The sequence below is a fragment of the Notamacropus eugenii genome, chromosome 6 (assembly GCF_028372415.1).
Source record: "Notamacropus eugenii isolate mMacEug1 chromosome 6, mMacEug1.pri_v2, whole genome shotgun sequence".
Lineage (NCBI taxonomy): Eukaryota > Metazoa > Chordata > Mammalia > Diprotodontia > Macropodidae > Notamacropus > Notamacropus eugenii.
The window spans coordinates 40,237,310-40,258,864 of record NC_092877.1 but is presented as its reverse complement, the minus strand read 5'-3'; the positions used below and the strand labels follow the sequence as shown (position 1 = coordinate 40,258,864).

Genomic DNA, 21,555 nt, shown 5'->3' with positions numbered 1-21,555 from the left:
GCCCAGCATAGTAAACCCTTAATAAATAATATTTGTACAACATCCCAGCCTTGTCCTGGGCTAGCGAACTCCAAGTCTGGGCCAGGAAGCTTGGATGAATGCCTCTGTCTCAGAAGAGAGAGGACACCTCTCAGTGGCATCGTAGATCCTGGGGAAAAGGGCTTCTGGGAAGAGCCCCTAGAGCCCAAGCTCTTGGGCTCCCCTGAGTTCCATTAAAGTCTCTCCTCCTCTGGCTGTTTGTTTCAAGGCTTCATTAAGGCATGGCCTGCATTTTAAATACTTTGTAGCTTCAGCTGTCTCAAGAACTAGGCAAGAAACAGAACACAGATATGCACCTGACCTTCCTTAGTGCCTCCTTAAGAGAGAAGGAAAAACCTCTATTCCCCCCACCTCCTCCAGGCTTCAGTTCTCATTGGTTTCTCTTAATAGAAATCTCTGTCTTCCCTCCCTTCCTCCCAGGCCAAACCCTGCTGGGCCTTTAAAGTCTAGCCTGTCTTCTAGGAAGCTCTCCTGAGGACTCAGCCCATGGTGATTTGTCCTTCCTTCTTTTGATCTCTGTGGTCTATGTGATACAACTTAGTACTTGGTAATAGACTGTTACTGGTAGTTTCTCTTGTCCGGTCTCTTCTACCAGAGTGAGAGCTCCTTCAGGGCAGATTCTGATCTTCTCTTGTCTTCCCCAGCCCTAGCATCTGTGTGAGGACACAGTAGGGCTCCTCTGTAAGTGGATTCACAATCATTGCAGTGAGAGAATATGGCTAGTGGAAATCCTTAAATAATCCCCAAATCTGGTTTAGATCCACTGGGAAATGACCCCAAGGTAAAGGTGGCAGGTGGGTGGTAGAGTAGATAGAATGTCGGACCTGGAGTCAGGAAGATTCATTTTCCTAAGTTCAAATCTGGCCTTAGACACTTAGAAGTTATATGACCTTGGACAAGTCACTTAACTCTGTTTGCCTCAGTTTCCTCATCTGTAAAATGAGTTGAAGTAGGGTGGTAAACCATTCCAGTATCTCTTTGAAGAAAACTTCAAATGGGGTCACTGGGAGTCAGACACTACTGAAATGACTGAACAACAAAGAGAGAGGAAGTTATTTTCCCAACGTTACCCAGCATGCTGGTGTCAGAGCCAAGACTGGAATCCATGTCTCTGGACTCCCAGAGTGTGCCTTTTTGTTTACTAAGAGTTAAAGAGCTCTTGAGTACTTCCTCAGGCCCAAGAAAGAAGGAAGAAGTAGAGGCTTGGGGACTGTGTTGGAATATTTCCCTATTTGTGCAAGGGTGAGATCTCCTCAGTACAATCCTGCAAGATGACCACAGAAAGAACTTGTTAGTCTTGGACGAGAGAGACCTGATTGGGTGTCCATTTGGCTTCCGACGTTCACTAGCTTTGGACCTTTGGGCAAGTCGCTTAAACCTCTCAAAGCTTCAGTTATCTCATCAGCAAAATGTGGATAAGAGTAAAACCTGGACTAGTTACCTCACAGGGTTGTGCAAAATGGACTTGAAAACTTTGAAGTCTGGAACCCTGAAGAGAGTTCTAGTTAGTGGAGTCTCGATTCTCGATCGATGGTCTTCAAGGCTCCTTTCAGCTGCCATGTGAGTTATTATTAGGGCTAGCAACTGGGACTGGGGTTTCATTACTAATGGGTTTACTAGAGCCCCTAGAGATTTAAGCAAGTCACCTGGGAGAGAGAGAGAGAGAGAGAGAGAGAGAGAGAGAGAGAGAGAGAGAGAGAGAGAGAGAGAGAGAGAGTGTCTGTATATGTTTTAATTTTTAAATAAGATACTGTTACAAGAACAAAGCCCTGAAAAACAAAGCCACCTACAGTCTTCTAAGTATAGTGCAACAATGTAGTCCCAAATTAAAAAATAATTATACAGGAGATATAGTATCTCTTAACCACTCCCTTTTCTGACCTATTTGACTTTTTATAATTTTAATTTTTTTCAATTAAAAAACATTTGTTTTCTTTCTCTCAGCTCTTACCTCTTACAAAAAAGACAACAACTCATATAACAAGTGTGTACATTTGAGGGAAGTGAAGTCTCGCATTGACACATCCAAAAATACATGTCTCCTTCTGTACCCTGAGTCTGTAAGTGGGCAGCATGTTTGACGTCAGTCTTGTGGAATAATGGTCATTGCGCTGGTCAGAGTTCTTAAGTCATGAAAACATTGTGTCAAATATGAGATTTGAAGCCACATCTCCCTTGCTTTGAGGTTTCCTCTCTGGGTTGTTATTATTATTTGATACTGTCCCTGCTCAGCCTATGCCAGTGAGGCAGGTCGGGATTTAAAAAGGATTTTTAAAAAAATCTCTGTGCTCCAGGGTAACATAGCCTACTGGGAAAGATGGAGGTTATGGGCATTCTGTGATGGGTGACAGAAAGAGAGGCTCAGATTGTGGGGGTTATAGATGCTCAGAAGCAGGAGAGACGGTGAGTCAGAGGAAGGAGGTAGAGTCAGAGCTGGGCCCTGAAAGATGAATAGTATTTCCATAGGCTGAGTGATATGCCTTGGTGCTTGTTGGTAGGGTGGGGCCAGAGAGAACTCGAGGGCCCCAAAGGCCATCCTAAGGAATCCTTATACCTTTTGCTGAATAGAAAGTGGCCCATGTCCTTGCAAATGGGGGAGAACATGTTGGGTACCATTTACCTCTCCCACCCAATTTCACATTGGCAAAGAACCCAAGTGTCCCCTAAGGCTTTCCTCAGGGGAAGAAGTAAGGGAGGCACTCCTGGGGGTTACTTTATGCTAAGAGATGAAGGTCCCAGTGAATCCCAGGGTCATCAACTCAGGCTTCTTAGACCTCTGAGTTTTTTTCAAGGCTTAGCTCCAGCGCCATTTTAAGGCACTTCCTTAAGTTGCTATGACACTTTCCTTCCTCTTCAATGCACCTGCATTCCCACACCTGGGAGAGTGGAAGTTCTGTGAGGGTAGGGACATGGTTTGTTTTTTTTTTTCTTTGAATTCCCCAGGGCACAGTGACTGAGCCTAGTAGGTGCTTATTGGAGGTTTAATGGATTGGGTTGGGAAAAAAAGAAACTGCCCCACTCAGTGTTCTCCATTGGAAGTCTGCCCTAGTCTAAAAATAATAGTACCTCACTTTTCTTTGTTACTTTGAGTTTTATAGACACTTTGGGTAATGAAAACAAGGAAGCTTAAATGATTTAACTAAGGTAAGACAGGCAGCTAGATGGTGCAGTGGCTAGAGTATCATTCCTGAAGTCAGGAAAACTCATTTTCCTGAGTTCAAATCCAGCCTCAGGCACTTATTAGCTATATAATCCTAGGCAAGTCACTTAACCCTGTTTACTTCAGTTTCCTCATTTGTAAAATAAAGTGGAGAAGGAAATGGCAAACTACTCCTGTATCTGCCAAGAAAACCCCAAATGGGGTCACAAAGAGTTGGACATGACTGAACGACACCTACAAAAAAGGAAACACAGCTAGTAAGTACTAGAACTGGATTTTGAACCCAGGCCCTTTGACCCTAAAACAAGGCTTCTTTACTTTTTTTTAAATGGTAGTTCAATAAAACTTTTTTTTGGTAGTCCAGTGAAACCTATGGATCCTTTCTCAGGATAATGTTGAAGTAAATGCTAAATTATAGGTGAATGGGGAGAAGGGGATAGAGTGAACTCCCTCTTACTACAGTGAGCCAGTGAACTTTCCTTCACACCCCCCTTTCCTCCCCTCTCCCATAAGAAGGGCTGCCTCCTCCGATTCCTGACCAGAAGGACCATCACTGGGTCTTTGGGAAAGTTTGATCGTATTTCCCAGGTCTCACTCCTTCCCTTGAACTTTGACCAGACTTTCTGCATACTTGAGTGAGTTATGGCCTCAAGGGTGTGTGCATGTGGGCATGGGTACTGGCCTGACCTCACTAGAGCTGTGGCTTGTATTCAGTTCTCCAAAGACCTGGGTTTTCATGTACCCTTCCCTTTCCCCCACCTCCCACTCTTAGTAAACGAAGGCCAAGCCTCATCCATTCTATCTTCATAGCGTCTCCGTATCCATACTCTGCTGTCCACTGCAGTGTGTGCACAATACTTTGTAAAACTTACGCGTCAAATATAAATGTCAGCTCTTTTTAATATTAGTGTTACGAAGGCTTTGATCCTGTGGCTGATTGTATTAGCTTCATACCTGGCCTCTCCCCTTCATGTTCTTCTCCCCAGTTCCTGTTTCACACAGCTGCCGAAGTCATTTTCCAAGGCTGGCTTCATTTATGCCCTGCTCAAGATACAGAAACCAAAATAACACGTCCCCTGTCCCCCTTGCCTCCTTTCAGGGAAAGTTCCTTCCTATTCTAGATACTGCTTCTATTTGTGTTACTGAAGATCCCCAGTCTCTCCAACTGGTCTCTTTTGTGTAGTATGTGTGAAAGGGTCAATAGTTCATCTGTAAGGTGTCACCTGGGAGCTCTTGTGTGTTTAAGGAAGGTGGCCCTGGTTACAGCATCTAGGAACTTCTTTAAATGCTAGGGATGGCAAGAGGAGTGTCTCTCTTTGTCTCTCTGCTTTGGACTTTGGGCAGGCAGGACATCGAGGCCAGTGGGCGGAGTAATGGATAGCCTGAACTTGGAGGTAGATGTGGGTTTGAATCTCGCCTCGCTTTGTGATGCAATGACACTGGCCTCCTTGCTCTTTCTCAAAGACAACCCTCCATCTCTTGGCAGTGGGCATTTTTTCTGGCTTCCCTGACTTGCCTCAAGTTTCAGCCAAAGTCCAACCTTCTACAAAAAGCCTTTCCCAGCCATCGCTAAGCTGCACACCTCCGCTCTGCTGGTTACCTCCAATTTGCCTTGTATCTTTCTTGTTTGTGCTAACAGCTGGTGGCCTGTTGTCTCTCTCATTTGGCTGTGACCTGCCTCAGAGCAGGGACTACCATTTACCTTTCTTTGCTAAATTTTGGTACCCCAAAATGAATTGTGCGTGTGCGTGTGCATGTGCGTGTGCGGACTGCCCCAGAAGAATGTAAGGCTTGTTTCTACCTTTTCTTTCTTAGTACAGTGCTCAGCATACTGTAAATGCTCAAGAAATGCTTATTGACTAACTCGTCTGTAAAGCAGATAATAACCCTTATCTCCCAGGATTATTATGAGATCAAATGAGATAATATTTGTAAATATGAAAATTCTGCATAAAGGCTAGTTATTATTAGTATTGTTGTTGTTTTTCCCATCTCCTTCCATGTGTTAGGAAGCAAAATTGACAAACCCTTTTCTTGGGGTCGAATGTTTTAAATCAATGTACGAGGCTGAACTCTGACAGAAAAGAGAGGGCATAGACAGAGAGAGCTCAGGCTTTTAGGGGCTTGGAGAATTAGATGACCACAGACTTTTTCATCAGGGCGTCTCTCTAAGTAATATCTTGAACTCAGTTCTCTTTTATTCCGTGGTCCAGGGGTCCAGCCTCGAGGATGTATTCTAGTCCAGTTCTCCTTTCCGGGTTAGATCAACTAACTTTAAGTCATGAGTTGGCACAGACACCAGTTTCCTTGCTGGGATTGTTCTGGAAGTCTGTCTCTGAGGGAAAGTTGTTTAACAGGGTTGGGTCCTATGGATCTCTTTCTTTATTGGACCAGATTGTTAGGCCCTGGGACAAGCATGGAATGACCCAGTCTGTTCCCCAGGGAGAACAACTGGCTGGAGAAAGATTAACATGTGTACATTTTTTCTCAGGAGATTAGGGCCCCAGAGAGATTATTCGATACTCTTGGTTTGGCAGGAGTCAATAGGAAGCCTTGTAAATTTCCCATTTGGGACAATTAATTTGATGAGTTTTTTTTTTAGAAAATCCACTCCTTTTAGCCTTAGAGTTTCAGGGCATTAGTACCTCCAGGCTCTGATTGTGTGCCAGGGTCTAGCCAAGGCTTCTCTTGAGCTGACTCAGGACAGTGTCAAGATCTTGTTCCTTCATTTATTCAACAAATGATTGCTTTAAAAAATTTAAAAAAATTTTTTTACTTAAAGTTTTGAGTTCCAAATTCTATCCCTCCCTCCGTCTTTCCCCTAACCCCTCCCTGAAACAGTAAGCAGTCAGATGCAGATTATACATGTGTAATTATGTGAAACATTTCCATATTAGTCATTTTGTGCAAGAAGACACAAATAAAAGAAAAATGAAAGAAAGAAAGTGAAAAATAGCCTGCTTCAGTCTGTATTCAAACAATAGCAATCTCCGGAGGCAGATAGAGTGCTTCATCTTTAGGATTGTCTTGGATCATTGTGTTGCTCAGCATAGCTGCTCATAGTTCTTCATTGAACAATATTGCTGTCACTGTGTACAGCATTCTCCTGGTTCTGTTCACTTCACTTTGCATCAGTTCATGTAAGTCTTTTCAGGTTTTTCTGAAATCATTCTGCTTGTCATTTCTTATAGCACAATAGTATTCCATTACATTCATATACCACAACTTGTTTAGACATTCCCCAGTTGATGGATATTTCTTTGATTTCCAGTTCTTAGCCACTTCAGGAAGAGCTACTATAAATATTTTTGTCTAAATAGTCCTTGCACAGTTTTATAGCCCTTTGGGCATAGTTCCAAATTGCTCTCCAGAATGGTTGGATCAGTTTACAACTCCGCCAACAGTACGTTAGTATCCCAGTTTTCCCATATCCCCTCCAACATCCAACATTTTCCTTTTTTGTCATATTAGCCACTCTGATAGGTGTGAGATAGTACCTCAGAGTTATTTTAATTTGTATTTCTCTAATCAATAGTGACTTAGAGCATTTGAGAAATGAGGCCTTTGTCAGAGATACTTGTTGCAAATTTCTCCCCTTATAATTTCCTTATAATTTTAGTTGCATTGGTTTTGTTTGTGCAAACCTAATTTTATATAATCAAAGGGATCTATTTTATATTTTGTAAAAGCATATTATATATAATGTGTGTATATATATCTATATATCTTTTTTGGTCCTAAGTCCTTCCCTTATCCATAAATCTGACACATAAACTATTTTATGCTCTTTTAATTTGATTATGGTATCACCCTTTATATGTAAATCATGTACCGATTTTGACCTTGTCTTGGTATACATTGTGATACTGTATGATACTGATCGGTGTGAGATATTGATCTACACCTAGTTTCTGCTGTACTGTTTTCTAGTTTTCCCAGCAGTTTTTGTCAAATAATGAGTATTGTTCCAAAAGCTTGGATTTTGAAGTTTATTATATACTAGATTACTATGGTCATTTACTCTAATGTAAGTTGTACCTAATCTATTCCACTGATCCACCACTCTACTTTTTAGCTAGTATCAGATTGTGTTGATCGTTACCGCTTTGTAATACAGTTTGAGATCTGGTACCACTATACCTTCTTTTGTATTTTTTTCATTGATTCTCTTGATATCCTGGAACTTTTTGTTCTGGATGAATTTTGTTGTTATTTTTTCTAGCTCTGTACAATGATTTTTTTGATGGTTTGATATATTACTGAATAAATAGATCAATTTAGGTAGAATTGTCATTTTTATTATATTGACTTAGCCTATCTGTGGGCAATTAATATTTTGCCAGTTGTTTAAATCTGATTTTATTTGTATGAAAAATGTTTTATAGTTGTGTTCATATAGTTCCTGGGTTTGTGTTGGCAGATAGACTTCAAGTTATAAGAAATGAATTTTTCTTTGTATCTCTTCAGATTGCTTTAAAAAGTAATAATAGTAATAGTGATGACTCATAGGTATATAGCACTTAAGGAACCTTAAGAAAGCATTGTTCTTTTTCCAAGTGTTATCTGAGGCAGCTAGATAATGCTGGAATTAAGAAGACCTCATTTTGAATACTGCCTTGGACACACGTGAGCTGTGTGACCCTGGACAAGTCAGTTAATGTCTTTGTGTTCCAGCCTCCCCACCTGAAAAATGAAGAGATTGGACCTGGTGTTCTCCATGTTACTTCCTAGTTCCAAATTATGATGGTTTGATTTAATCAGACTTTACCATCTATAGAAGGTTCTTACTGGACACTGTAGGAAACTGGGAGCTTAGCCAGGCATTCTTCCTTCTTCTCTCCATTCCTCCCTTTCTTCTGTCTTTCTATCCTTTCTTTCTCCCTCTATTGGCAGCTGGGTGGTGCAGTGGATAGCGCACCAGTGCAGACATCTCACCTCAGACACTTGACACTCACTAGCTGTGTGATCTTGGGCGAGTCACTTAACCCCAATTGCCTCATCCTGGGTCATCTCCAGTCATCCTGATGAATATCTGGTCACTGGATTCAGATGGCTCAGGAGAAGAAGTGAGGCTGGTGACCTGCACAGCCCTCCCTCACTCAAAACAAAGTCAAGTGCAAGTCACATCATTATTTCTCTGATGGCATGGTCTTCTTTGGCAACGAAGAACAAACACATGCACTCTTTCTCTCTCAGCACTAAGTGCTCTACTTGGCTTGTAGTGAATACATAATCTGTGATTTTCCTTCATTCCCTAATTCTTCCCCAGAAGCAATCTCTCTTTAGTCTGAACTTCCAAAGCATCTCATACTTCTAAGACCCTTACTCTGTGTTGATTGGTCCTGTAGTAGTATACTGAGGATTTATCTTCCCTGTTAGGCTGTCAGCAACTTGAGGGCCTGACTTAGTCTTATTTTTTAAAATTAATATTATTATTTAGCATTCTTTTCTGTTTAAAATTCTCTCCCTCACACCCACTGAGAAGGCAAGTGATATGATAAGGGATAATGTTTTGTACCTCTTTGTATTTTTCCCAATGCCAAGCGCAGGGTCACAGTAATTGCCCAGTAAATGCCTGTTGTGTGAATGGATATGTTTTAGATGAAAAAGGAGTGGAGGCAGGTATTTACTGCAGAAGTTATAAAGTACCCACTATGTGCTGGCCATCCGGCACTATCAGTCTTCAGGATCTCATGCTGTAGTTGAAGAACCTCTGTGTCCATGTGAAAATAACTTCGGGAAGCTTACAAAGCAGCAGGTGAAGAAATTCAGGTTACACAATAAAAACTGTATAGATTAAAGGTTGATGGGACCATGGCCCAGCAGATGGGGGAGGAAACTACTTAAATGTTGCCCTGGAGTTCTCCTCTGATTTGACTGAGATTCCTAGCCCAGAGCCCTCAGCCTAGCCTCTGCCCCCTCACTGACCCTTGCTTGCTTCCAAGAGAGGCCCTTGGCAGCAGGTCCCAAGGTCTCTCCATGGAAAAATGCTCTGACTGGAGTGACCTCCCAGTGTATATCCCCAAGGGGAAGAGTGACTGGTGTTTCTGTGAGGAAATGGGGAGAAGGGATCATTCTTCTACTGTTCCTTCCTTCTCTTCTTGATCTTTAGACATTCAGCCTCCCCAGTGGAAAAATCAATATTTGGGGGACTTGCAGACAGTAATGGTGCAGATTGAAAGGGAGAAAGTGTCCAGAAGCTCTTACCTATCCAATCTCAATCTGCTGGTAGGTCTGGAATGACAAGAACAACCACCATTCATAGGATAGTCTAAGGTTTGCAGAACACTAGGAAAATCTCATCAGTTCCTTGCAATCACCCTGGGAGGTACGTGCTGTTATTATCCCTATTTTATAGGTAAAGAAACTGAGGCAGGCAGTGGGTTAGGAACTTGCCCAGGGTCACGCAGCTAAGTCTGAGACCAGATGTGAACCAAGATCTTGGCCCCTCACAGGATTGTTGTGCTGATCAAATGAGATAATATTTGTGAAAATCATGTACTGGAATAATGCCTGGCACATAGTAGGCACTTTATAAATGTTAGTTATAATGATAGTGGTGATGATGATGATGGTGGAAGCTGTTTAGCCTTCCTTGCCTCAGGTTCTCCATCTGTAAAGGGAGGGGCTTCTGAGTCCAGACTAAATGACCTTTGAGGCCCATTATTCTCTATATCTACGATCCTTTGATCCCATTTGTCAGAAATAAAGAGGGGATTCCTGCTCATGTACACAAATCAACAAGTATTTATCAAACACTTAGTATGTGCCACTTGCCATTTGTTGTTCAGTCATTTTTCAGTTGTGTCTGACCTCACTTGAGGTTTTCTTGGCAGAGATACTGGAGTGGTTCACTGTTTCCTTCTCCAGTTCATTTTGCAGATGGGGAAACTGAGGCAAACAAGATTAAGTAACTTACCCAGGGTCACACAGTTAGGAAGGCTGGATTTGAACTAGGGAAGAGGAGTATTCCTGACTTCAAATCTGGTATGATATATACACTGCATCACCTCACTGCCCTGCTACTTGCCAAGCCCTGAGCTAAGCACTCCAAAAGAAAGATAGTCCTTTCCCTCAAGGAGCTGAAAACTTGGGGGCCTAGGGACAGAGCCAGTACCTTCATGGCGACATGAAGAGTTAGTAGTAGAGCCTAGAGGGGAGTGAAGGAGTGAGTATGACAGGCCTGGACACTTTCCTTAAAATGATAATTCTGGAAGGAATTGACCCAGGAGAAGAAGGGACTGTGGGGTGGAGTGATCTCTCAGGGAGAGAAAGCTACTGAGATGGGGTAGAACAAGAAGTCCAGAGAGTCAGGAGAGGATCCTGAAGAGGAATGAAGGAGACTGTGCAGGTGGACTGGAGGACTTCTGACGGTCCTTTACAATGTCTAAGCACAGTCCTTCCTGCCATGGTGTATGTCCCTTTTGAATAGGATAGCAGAATGACCCCCAAAGTGCAGAAAGATGGAGTTAGCTTCAGATCCAGGGCATGTGGGGTTAACTCAGTCTGTTCTCTCTTCCAAAGCTGACCCCTGTGAGCTCAGTCATCTGGATTACTTATTAACTTACCCATTAGAAACTGCCTGTTGTGGATTTTTCCTACCTCCTGTTTAATTCAGGGAACATGGAGTGACTTTGATGAATACAGGCTCTTTACTGTGGATATCAATGAGGAGACAGGGATGTATGGCAGGATTCCTGACCTCAAAGGGCTTACAGTCCAGTGGGGTATAACATGCAAATAACTTATTTACAGTAATGTATGATGAGGGTCATATTAAGTGCTGTTAAGGTTCAGAAGGAGAGATCCCTGTCATTTGGAGGACTTCATGGAGGCAGTGGTATTTGGAGCTGTACCAGCAAAGATTGGTAGTCTGTATTTCATTGGGTAGAGAAGGGGAGAAAAGGAATTCTAGGAGGTGCTAACATCATGGGCAGATGGCCATAGGTTGTATTGGAGGAACAAATCATAGTTAATCCAGTTTACCTGTAGCAAACTAGTTTTAGGGCAGTAGTGGAAGATGCATCTGAGGTCCCAGCGTCCAAGACTTTGAATGTCGGGTTTGAGTTTGCATTTAACCAGGAGAGTGAGAGAATCAGAGCAGTAGCTGACTTTAGGCAGGTTGATTGAGGAGGGGGTGTTGTGCAGAATAGATAGGAGGAGACTAGAAATACCCCAGAATAAACCAGTCTTATACTTAAGAAGTTGACTGTCCCTCCATCAGCCTTCCTGGTGGGATTGGGCCCTAGCCCAGGAGAAGTCTTAGAGATTCATGGCATTTCAGAGCTGAAAAAGTCCTTAGATCTCCTGTGAGTTTATGTGGGATAGCCACCCCCCCCCCCCCCGAAGAGGAGTGTGGGCTCTTGGCTGACTCCCCTGCCCACCCCAGTCACACCCCATAAAAGCCGTCCTTTCTTTCTGTCTCTCTGCTGCCTGTCATTTTCCTTCCTATGAGGAGTTCAGCTCCAAGGGCCTGCCATTGTTCCTGGGGCCTCAATTATGCAGCTCATCAGCTCTGAGGGCTGCTGGCAGGCCCAAGGCCCCAAGCCAAATATTTCAAACTTGGTTAGAGGTAGAGAAAATGTACATAAAGGAACCTGGTACCCCTTCCACAGTCCACAGGCCTCCTTCTAGGTCCCATGGGGGCAGCAATTTACTTTCATTTTTTTGTTTAAAAAAAGAAATTCTTGTCTCAGTAGCTCAGAGACACCTGTCCTTTCTAACTGGAGCTAAATAAATTCGATATACCTTGACCTCCCTCTTGTACCCATCCAAGGGCTGCTTCCCAGAACCCTCTGTCCTCCACAGGTCCTGCCTTTGAGTCTCGCCTCTCGGCAAGACCTGCATGGGTACAGAGACAGAGTGAGTAGCATTCCTTTTGGCCATTGGTGAGGGGCAGAACCCCACATTCCAGCACCATGACGACAGCTTGCTTCCCGCTTACAGGTCTGTAGGCAGAGTACTTAGATGGAGACAATGGGGCACTGTTGAAATGCCACTGCTGTGCTATAGCAGAATGAATTTTAATTGAATTTTTTCACCCTGAAACTTAGGGCTGTGGTATTCTTCTCCTCATTTCCCTATTTTCCCACCCCCAAATTGAGAGCAAAACACTTAGGTCTCTTTCTCCTTCCAACCCCACCCCCTTGATTTTTCTTTTTTGTTTTAAATCTAATGATATTTTGGGGATAGATGATGGATCTTGGAATACCCAAGGCAGGCAGGACCAGGGATCTTTATTTCATCAATATCCTAACGGGGTGATGGGAGGAGATATTGGGGGTGGGGAGAGTGGTATTGCTGCCAGTACTGATGGGCCCAGGTACTTGACCCCTAGCAGAGAAAGGAGCTGATAACCCCCTTCAGGACAGCCATTTATGAGATCAAGGGGGTGGTGGCCATATCAGTGAAGTCTCTACATTCTAAGGTTTTTCTACAGCTTTAGAGTTCCAGGAGTTGTTGGTCTTAGTTTGACTGTGTCTCTGAGAACAGAGCTGTGGTATATGCTTTTCAGACATCAGGAACGTAGTTTGAAGTCCAGGGCAAGTCAGGGGAGGGGATGGGGGTGGGGGGAGTGGTTAGAATAGAGAATTCTGAAAAATGAAAGTTGTCATCGAACCATCTAGAGCAGAATCTGGGTGCTCACACTTGAATAAGGGCAGGGGGTGGTGGGTGGAGCTAGGTGAGACCAGTTGCCATCTAGCCTGAAAGATCCCCCAAAACAGACTTCAACGGACAGGAGAGAATTGAATTCTACCTACTCCATCTGTCTGTCTTTGCAGTAGCCTGGTAATGAGAACACAGCCGAGTGACCTTCTCCAATAGCCAGGGCTCAAAGCTGTAATGAAATGTGTGCTTAGTGTATTCTTTATGGGGCTGTGTGGATAGGGAGAGCTAAGGGACACACACACATGCACACGCACACACACGCCTCTGGGGGCTTACTGTCTTTGACACACTGGCTCAGATAGTGTCAGTTTAAAATAATAGACCAGAGTAAGAAAATATTGTCACGTGCCTAGGGTAAGAACATTTTGGAACTTAGGGGCAAAGGGAAAGGCATAATTACAAGGGGGATTAGTTGCTGAGGGCTCCCAAGTCTAGGCAGGGAGCATCAGGGAAGCCATTAACCTTTATCTAGCTCAACCTTGGAAGCCTTCCTGGAGGAAGTGGAGTTTGGGGAACAATGGAGATGTGGAAAGGAATCTGGGGGCGGCCCTTCTTAGGAGCCTTCTCCTTCCCTTGCTTCCTGGGTTCCCTTAACCTTCTCCGGCTCTTTTTCTGGATCACTCTTCCCCTCCAGGGATTCTCACTACCCTCTCCCTTGGTGAACTCATCATTTCCTACGGATTCCATTGTCATCTCTATGTAGATAAATTCTGTTCTCTTGCTTGAATCTTAGTCTAACTTACAGACATTTTTAAAGTTAATTTATTTATTTTTAGTTTTCAGCATTCACTTCCATAAATTTTAAATTTCCCTTGCTCCCCAAGATAACATGTAATCTGATACAGACTCTACATATACATTCCTATTAAATATATTTTCACCTTAGCAGACAGACATTTCTGCCCAGGTTTCCTGTAGGCATCTCAAGTACAAAATATTCCGAACAGAATTCATTTTCCCTACTAAAACTCCCCCTTCAAACTTCTGTCTAGGTGCTGAGATCCGTCTCCTCTCCCCGCCTCCCCAGTCACTCTGGTTTGTAACCATAGAGACATATTTGATTCTTTTTACTCTCCTCACCCCGCATATCTGGTAGATCTCTGAGACCTCGATAGTTTTCCCATACAGTGTGGCTTATCCAGGTTGGGTGTTGGGAGGAAGGGCAAGGAAAACATAATGGGCAGATTAATCCTGGTCTGTGCCTTTCAAGAGAGCTGGCGTCTAGAGCCACCCCTTCAAATGTATCTAGAGATTCTTTCCTTATCTTCTCTATTTTCAACCAGACCATCATGCTCTAGGATATAGCTTGTGGTCCAAACTCAGAAACCCATTATTATTCTTCTCTGAAGCAGCAACTTCTGTAAAAGCTATATATTGCTGCCGCTTGTATAGTGTTTCTCCCTCTCGGCACCTTTGGTATGAGATGCAATTTGTGGGGGCTAAGGAAGTTAAGAATTGCAAGCTGTCTACAGAGAGAAGGTAGCACTTATCCAGGATTGTCTTCTATAAGGCTTACCTACTTTAACTGTGGGACATTGCCTTAGAGATTACATTATATTTTTTTCTTCCACTTTTAGGTCTGGAAGGGACTTTGGGGGAGGTAATAACTGAAGCTCAGGGAATGAAAATGATTTGCCCAAGGTCATGCAGTTGGTGATATTTGAACCCACCTCCTCTGCCTCCAGAGTTTAGTTCTTTCTAAAGCATCACTCTGCCTTGTTTTTGATCAGGAAGGTTGATGCACTAAAGACAAGAATATAGCAAACAGAGTTTTTCCTCACATCATGTACGCTTTGGTCCTTGGGCACTAGCAAGGCCCATTTTGCCTGCTTTGTGAAGGGCCTACCGACTCCTCCCAAATGTAGATAAAAGTTGGAGGCCACTCAGTATCAGTGAAATTCTTGACTGGAACTTCAAATGACAGTAACTAGTAGAGAAATTACAGAGGCTCATGCCTCAAGGCTCAGTCCTTGGCCCTACTCTAGTCTGTGTTCTTATTAAGGGGTTGGATGAAGTAACAGATGGCATACTTATCACACTTGCAGATGTTACAAAACTGGGACAGACTAGTCGGTGCTTTGGAAAACAGTCAAGATCCAAAAAATTATTTTTCTGTGGGCTAGAGCTGGGTACTGAATCTAATAAGGTCAAATTTAACATTTTTAGAAATGTCTTATAGATGGATGCCTTTTGATTTTTTAAATATCAGAATTGCTTCCTCTTGACTCTACCACCACACATAATAGCTGTCCTTGCTTAAAGGGTAGAACAGTCAAAGAAAACTAGACAATAAAGTGATCTTATCTGACATTTCCTACCAATAGCCCATCACCTCTCTGCCATGAGGATGGAGGTGTGTTTTGTCACCTATCCTTTGGAATCAAGATTGGACATTACATCTGATATAAAATTAAATTAGATAAAGTTTTATACTTAGATTTTTTTTAAAAAATCAGCTTTATTCCAAGGTAACATAGGCATGACTAGATAGCAGTTTGATGTGTGTTCATCCTTCATTGCTAAAGAAGACCATTCCATCAGAGAAGTGATGACATGACTTGCACTTGACTTTGTTTTGAGTAAGAGAGGGCTGGGCAGGTCACCAGCCTCACTTCTCCAGAGCCATCTGAATCCAGTGACTGAATATTCATCAGGATGACTAGAGATGACCCAGGATGAGGCAACTGGGGTTAAGTGACTCGCCCAAGGTCACACAGCTAGTGAGTGTCAAGTGTCTGAGGTGAGATTTGAACTCAGGTCCTCCTGACGCCTGCACTGGTGCTCTATCCACTGTACCACCTAGCTGCCCCTTAGCAATTTGATGAAAGATCTTGTGGAAGGAGTTTAGTGGACTGGAAGCTCAATGTAAGACAGCAGCAGTTTAGGACAGGTAAATGTTCCAGGCTGTAATGGACATGGCGTCCACATTGAGAGTGGTGGTGATGGATGGGTGGGTGGTTATGATAGTTTCACTGACCTCTGTCGCCGTCAGATCACACCTGCAGTCTTGTGTTTAGTCCTGGATGAGACACTTTTTCTTTTTATTTAGCATTTTATTTTTCCCCAATTACATGTAAAAACAATTTTTTACATTTGTTTTTAAAACTTTTGAGTTCCAAATTCTCTCCCTTCTTTCCCCCATCCATTGAGAAGGCAAGCAATTTGCTATAGGTTATACATGTGTAGTCATGCAAAGCATTTCCATAATAGTGATGCAGTGAAAGAAAACATAGACCAAAAACACAACCTCAGGAAAAATAAAGGAAAAGAATATGCTTCAGTCTGTATTCAGGCTCCATTGGTGCCTTCTCTGGGGAAGGATGGCATTTTTCATTATACGTCCTTCCGAGTTCTCTTAGATTACTGTATTGCTGAAAATAGCTAAGTCCCTCCCAGCTGATCATCTTAAATGTTGTTGTTTATTTGTACGCAGTCTGTTTCCCTTTGCACCAGCTCATGCAAGTCTCTCCAGGCTTCTCCAAGAGCACACTGCTCATCATTTCCCATAGCATGACAGTATAGTATCATGATCATATACCACAACTTCTTCAGCCATTCCCCAACTGATGGGCATCTCTTCAATTTCCAATTCTTTGTCATGGAAAAACAGCTGCTATTTTTGCACGTATAGGTCCTTTTCCTTTTTGTTTTTTTAAAATATCTTTTGGAATACAGACCTAGTAGTAGTATTGTTAGGATGAAGGGTATGCATGGTTTTCTAGCTCTTTGGGCATAGTTCCAAATTGATAGACAGAATGGTTGAATCAGTTCACAACTCCACAAACAGTGCATTAATGCCCCATTTTCCATCTCCTCCACCATTTGTCATTTTCCTTTTCTGTCCTATTAGCCAATCTAATAGGTATGAAGTAGTACCTCAGAATTGTTCTAATTTGCATTTCTTCAATCCATAGTGAGTTAGAACATTTATTCATATGGCTGTAGATAGCTTTGATTACTTCATCTGAAAACTATTCAGATATTTTTGATCATTTATCAGTTGGGGAATGACTCTTGCTTTTATAAATTTGACTTAGTTCTCTGTATGTTTGAGAAATGAGGCCTTTATCAGAGAAACTTGTTTCAAAAATTTTTTTTCAGTTACTGTTGCAATTCACTCCATCCTATTTTCCCCCATTTATTCTGTTCTCTCTCTCTTTTTCTTTCTTTCTTTCTCTCTCTCTCTCTCTCTCTCTCTCTCTCTCTCTCTCTCTCTCTCTCTCTCTCTCTCTCTCTTTCTCTCTCTCTCTCTCCCCCTAAATCATAATAAGATGCCTTAAAGTTTACAGAGCTCTCTTACACGCGTCATCCCATGTGATCTTCACAACATCCAGGTGGGGCAAGTGTTCCAGGTGCTTTCCCTATTTTACAAATGAGGACACTGAGCCTCAGAGATTTCAAGGGACATGCCCAGGGTCATACTGATCATAAATGTTAGGATTTGAGGCCTGTTCTCCCCTTACTTTCCTACTCTGAGTCTGGTGCTCTTCTTGTCCCTAGGTCAGCCACACCGACATAATCACCTGCACATATTTGGGCATAAGCCCAAGGAAGTAGATTTACATTGCTTGGGTCTACATGTGAGAACCAGGCCCCATGTGTGGAGATTGCCAAAAAGCAGATTTCAACTGGATATAAGAAAAAGCTTCCCAAGAGGTGTTAAGAAATTGAATGGATTGCTTTGAGGTGCACATTTACTGAAGTGATTTTTCTTTAAGAGTACATCTAATCATGTCAGTCCCCTGCTCAGTAAAGTCTAGTGTCTCCTTATTGCCTCTAGAATCAAGTGTAAACTTTTCTGTTGATCTTTTAAAGCCTCTCACAACCTTACCCCAACCCATCTTTCCATCTTCATTGTGTATGACCCTGCTCCTGTCCTCTGGGATCTAGCCAAACCGTGGCCATCTCTGTGTGACTTACCCGCCATACTTTCATATTCTACCTCTGCCCTTCTGTAGTGGATGCTCTCTTACCTGGAGTGCACTCCCTCCTTACCAATCCCTAAGAATCCCTCTCTTCATTCAGGATGAAACTCTGGTACCATCTTCTATAGGAGATCTCTGTTGATCCTGCTACCACCCTCAGCCCACACCTCCCTGTCCCTAATTGCTAGGGCTTTTCCTCTTAAAAAACATCATTTTATTTTTTCATTAGATAAGAATCCATCTTCTCTTTGTCCCTCCCATTCCCCCTGCCCTAGTTCTGCTGACTTCCCTATTTACCAGATTATAAAATTCTTCTTGGGTTTCTCTAGGGCCCTTCCTCTGAATTACCTTATGTTGAACTGCTTCATATTTATCTATATTCCCTTTATATTAATCCTGTATGTACTTGTATATCCCCCTGTCTCCCCATTAGAAAGTAGTCTCTTTTTAGGTGAGGATGATTTCTCCATTGTACTTGAGCATCCACCCCCTGGTATATAGTAAGTGCTTAATAAATACTTGTTTTAGTTTTTGTTAGAAGACCAGAAGTCTTCTAACAATTGGAGGTCATAGTATCATCTCCTACTTATCTGTATGAGCAAGTCACTTACAATTCTGTATGCCTTGGTTTTCCCAACTAGGGGGTTGAAGTAAGATGAATGAGACAGATTAGATGCTCTCTAGGGTCCCCCCAGCTTTAAATCTATAATTCTATGATTTTTGATCAGACACAAGTTGGACTTCGATGGTCTCTGAGGTTTCCCTTAACTTGAAGATCCTGTGCCCAAGTGGGAATGAACTCTGGATTGGTTTTTTTTTTTTTCTGTCTTTCTAACTCATCAAAGCCAAGTTTTCAAAGACTGAAATGTGTGGAAGAGTGCTTTGAAAAGTGTAAAGAACTTTGCCAAGTAAAGTCTATATTCTCTTTTAAACTCCAGGGAGGCAATCCAATGTATAGAGAAAGACTTAAACTGGCTCGATATGAGAGCACTGCGTGTGTAGGGGACCGAATACTGTAAATGCTTAGCTCCATCCCTTCCTTACTCTATGACCTTGTAGATTCTCTGGGCCTCAGTTTCCTCCTCTGTGAAATAGGCTTAATCATTCTTATGGTGTGTTAAGAATTCTTAGGAAAAATTAACGCAGCCTACATTTGGAAACCCTACTCTGTGATGCTTTATTGATAATAAAACTGATAAAAGCATAGGTACAGTAAGGAGAGATACAGGTACAGGCCTATACCAGGCCTGGTTCATTGGCACTTTGAGGCTCAGCTTTGCCTTAGTCCCGAGGGTTGGAACAGCACCTTGAGCTCTACTCAGAAATGCTGGCTAGCTTGAAAGTGGGCCATGAAAGTGGGAGCTGGCACGGTTTTATACTCTTGAGTAGACAAAGGGAGCTGGCACGGTTTGTAAAAGCATCTGTCTGAAGTGGAATTCCTGCACGTGTATGAACATGCCAATCACAGGCAAATTAGCACAGACTTTAAGTTGTGCCTCCAAGACAGCAGAGCCAGTCTTTGCCTTTCTCTGTGTCCCCACAGTTCTGGACAGGGTCTGACACATAATAGGCACTTAAACCCTTGTGGACTTGAGTTGACAGGCCTAGGTTGGTACCGTATGGCCCCGCTAGATGAGGCCACTAGTCATCTTTGGCTGTTCTGCTTGATGTTTCTCCTTTCTCTGTCCACATGCCTCAGGAGAGTGGTGGGGAGTTTGAGGTGGGGGTGAGGGCAGTAGAGGAGAGCTGAGCTTGACCAGTCTGTATTAGTTAGCCTGTGTCATCAGCTTGTGATGAGAAGCACATATTCATGCATGTAAACTTTGGTTAAGCACTCACTGTGCATTTGCTTATCACTGGAGGAAACAGCATACCTCAGATCAATACACTCTAAGACATAGGACCTGTAGGGAAAGCAGAAGGTGTGTAGACTGGGGCAAACAACAGCTGCAGACAAAGTACCTGAGGAAGATTTGAGGAGGGAAAGAGCCCTGAATTTGAAGTGAGTTGACCCAGGTTTGAATCCTGGTTACTCATGTGACCTTAGAAAAAGCATTCTGCATCTCTGGGCCTCTGTTTCTTCATCTGTAAAAGGAGGAGGTTGGACTCATCTAGGAGTAACCTAATTCAGCTGGACATGTGTGTGTGTGTGTGTGTGTGTGTCTGGGAATGTGGGGGTGGGACACAATGAGTCAAGGAAAGCTTCATGGAGACAGTGGTACCTGAGCTGAACTTTGAAGAACAAGAAGGATTTTTAAAAAAACATTTCTTAGAAAATTGCTTTAAACTTTTAAAATCAATAAGCGTTTCTTTTCTCTTTTCACCTCCCATTCCCTGTCAATTCAAAAAGAGAAACAAAACCCTTGTCAAAATATGCACAGTCAAGCAAAACAAATTCCCATATTGGCCATGTGTAACTGACAGGTAGTGGAGATAAGCAAGGCACTCCAGGTGTGACTCAGAGGCAGATGACATTGTATGCTTGGAGAGCAGCTGGTGACCTGATTTGGCTGGAGATTGGAGCTGAGTTTGGAGGGGTCTTGAATGCCAAAGCAAGCAATCGATGAAAGTTTTTCACTCAAGAAAGTAACTTGGTTATGGTGATGATGATTAATTTTGTGTTAATTTTTAAATAAGAAACCTCCCATTCATGTCCATAGAAATAACCACAATTGCTTAGTGATTCCATAGACGTGAATTTCAACGCACATATCGCTTTTTCGGGAGTAACTCCTCCTCAGCTCCCGTATTTGTCCATTGGCATTACTTTTTTCTCATATGATCATAGTTACTGTGTTTTGCTTTGCATTAGCCTATACAAGTTTTTCCAACTCTTTTCATTTTTTGCTTTGTATTATTCTATTGAAAAGTCAGTTCAGCCTTTTTCATATTCCTCACACTTGTAGGTCTTCATTGCTTCATAGCATCCCATTACACTAATGTAACTGCAGACTTTTTAATCATTCTCTTATTACTGGACATTTTAGATGGCTTCCAGTTCTTCTGGGGTGTGTGTGTGTGTGTGTGTGTATTTTTGCAGTAACACATAGCACTGCTATGAAATTCTGTAGAGATATTTTTTCATTGGTTGATAAATTTTGTTTTGACCCAACAATCCCATAGACAAACTGTTTCTTATCAAAGCACATTCCCTGAAAACAGTTGATTTCTGACTTGTTAACAGAAGGGAAGTTTGTGTCCTTTAGCTTAGAAAATCTGGTGCCAACATTGTTTTATCTTCAGCTACTGCCTCTCAATGCCAACTCTATTTATATTGTTGCGACTGGTTCATATAATGTTTTCTGAGCTCTGCTTTCTTCATTCGGTGGCATTGCTTCATACAAGTCAGGAAGATCATTTTAGCAGCTGTGGAAAGGATGGATTGGAGATGGGGGAGCCTGCATGCCCAGAGACCCATTAGGAGTTTATCACCATTGATTAGGTGAGAAGTGATGACGGTCTGAATAAGGCCTCTGACCGTGTGAATGGAGGCCGGAGGAGGACCTGTGCAAAATGAACAGGACTCGGCAACTCTTTGGATGTCTGGGAAGAAAGACAGACAGACAAGAGATGATCGAGAGCTTGCCTTGGATCACAGAGGGGATGGTTATACCCACAATAGAAATAGGAAATTTAGGAAGAAAAGATAGAGTGGAAGATGGGGAATTTAGTTGAATATGTGGCGAGTTTGAGGTGCTGGGGAAGACATCTAGTTGGAGACCTCCAGAAGGCAGGTGAGATGCAAGACAGTGTGGGATAATG

The 21,555-nt window shown here is 42.6% G+C and overlaps 1 protein-coding gene across 3 annotated transcripts in view; it reads left to right on the top strand.

Annotated features, from left to right (window-relative positions):
* PLEKHA7 (pleckstrin homology domain containing A7) overlaps nt 1-21,555 on the top strand; it is a 256,560-nt gene that overhangs the window by 27,565 nt on the left and 207,440 nt on the right. The window contains exon 1 of one of the 3 annotated variants that reach the window (XM_072619564.1): nt 19,541-21,235. The exons of the other annotated variants lie outside the window; for them this stretch is intronic. Coding sequence (XP_072475665.1) covers nt 21,171-21,235 — 65 coding nt within the window. The 5' untranslated portion in view covers nt 19,541-21,170. Of the gene's footprint in view, nt 1-19,540; nt 21,236-21,555 lie in introns of those variants that run through there. 3 annotated transcript variants of the gene reach the window in all.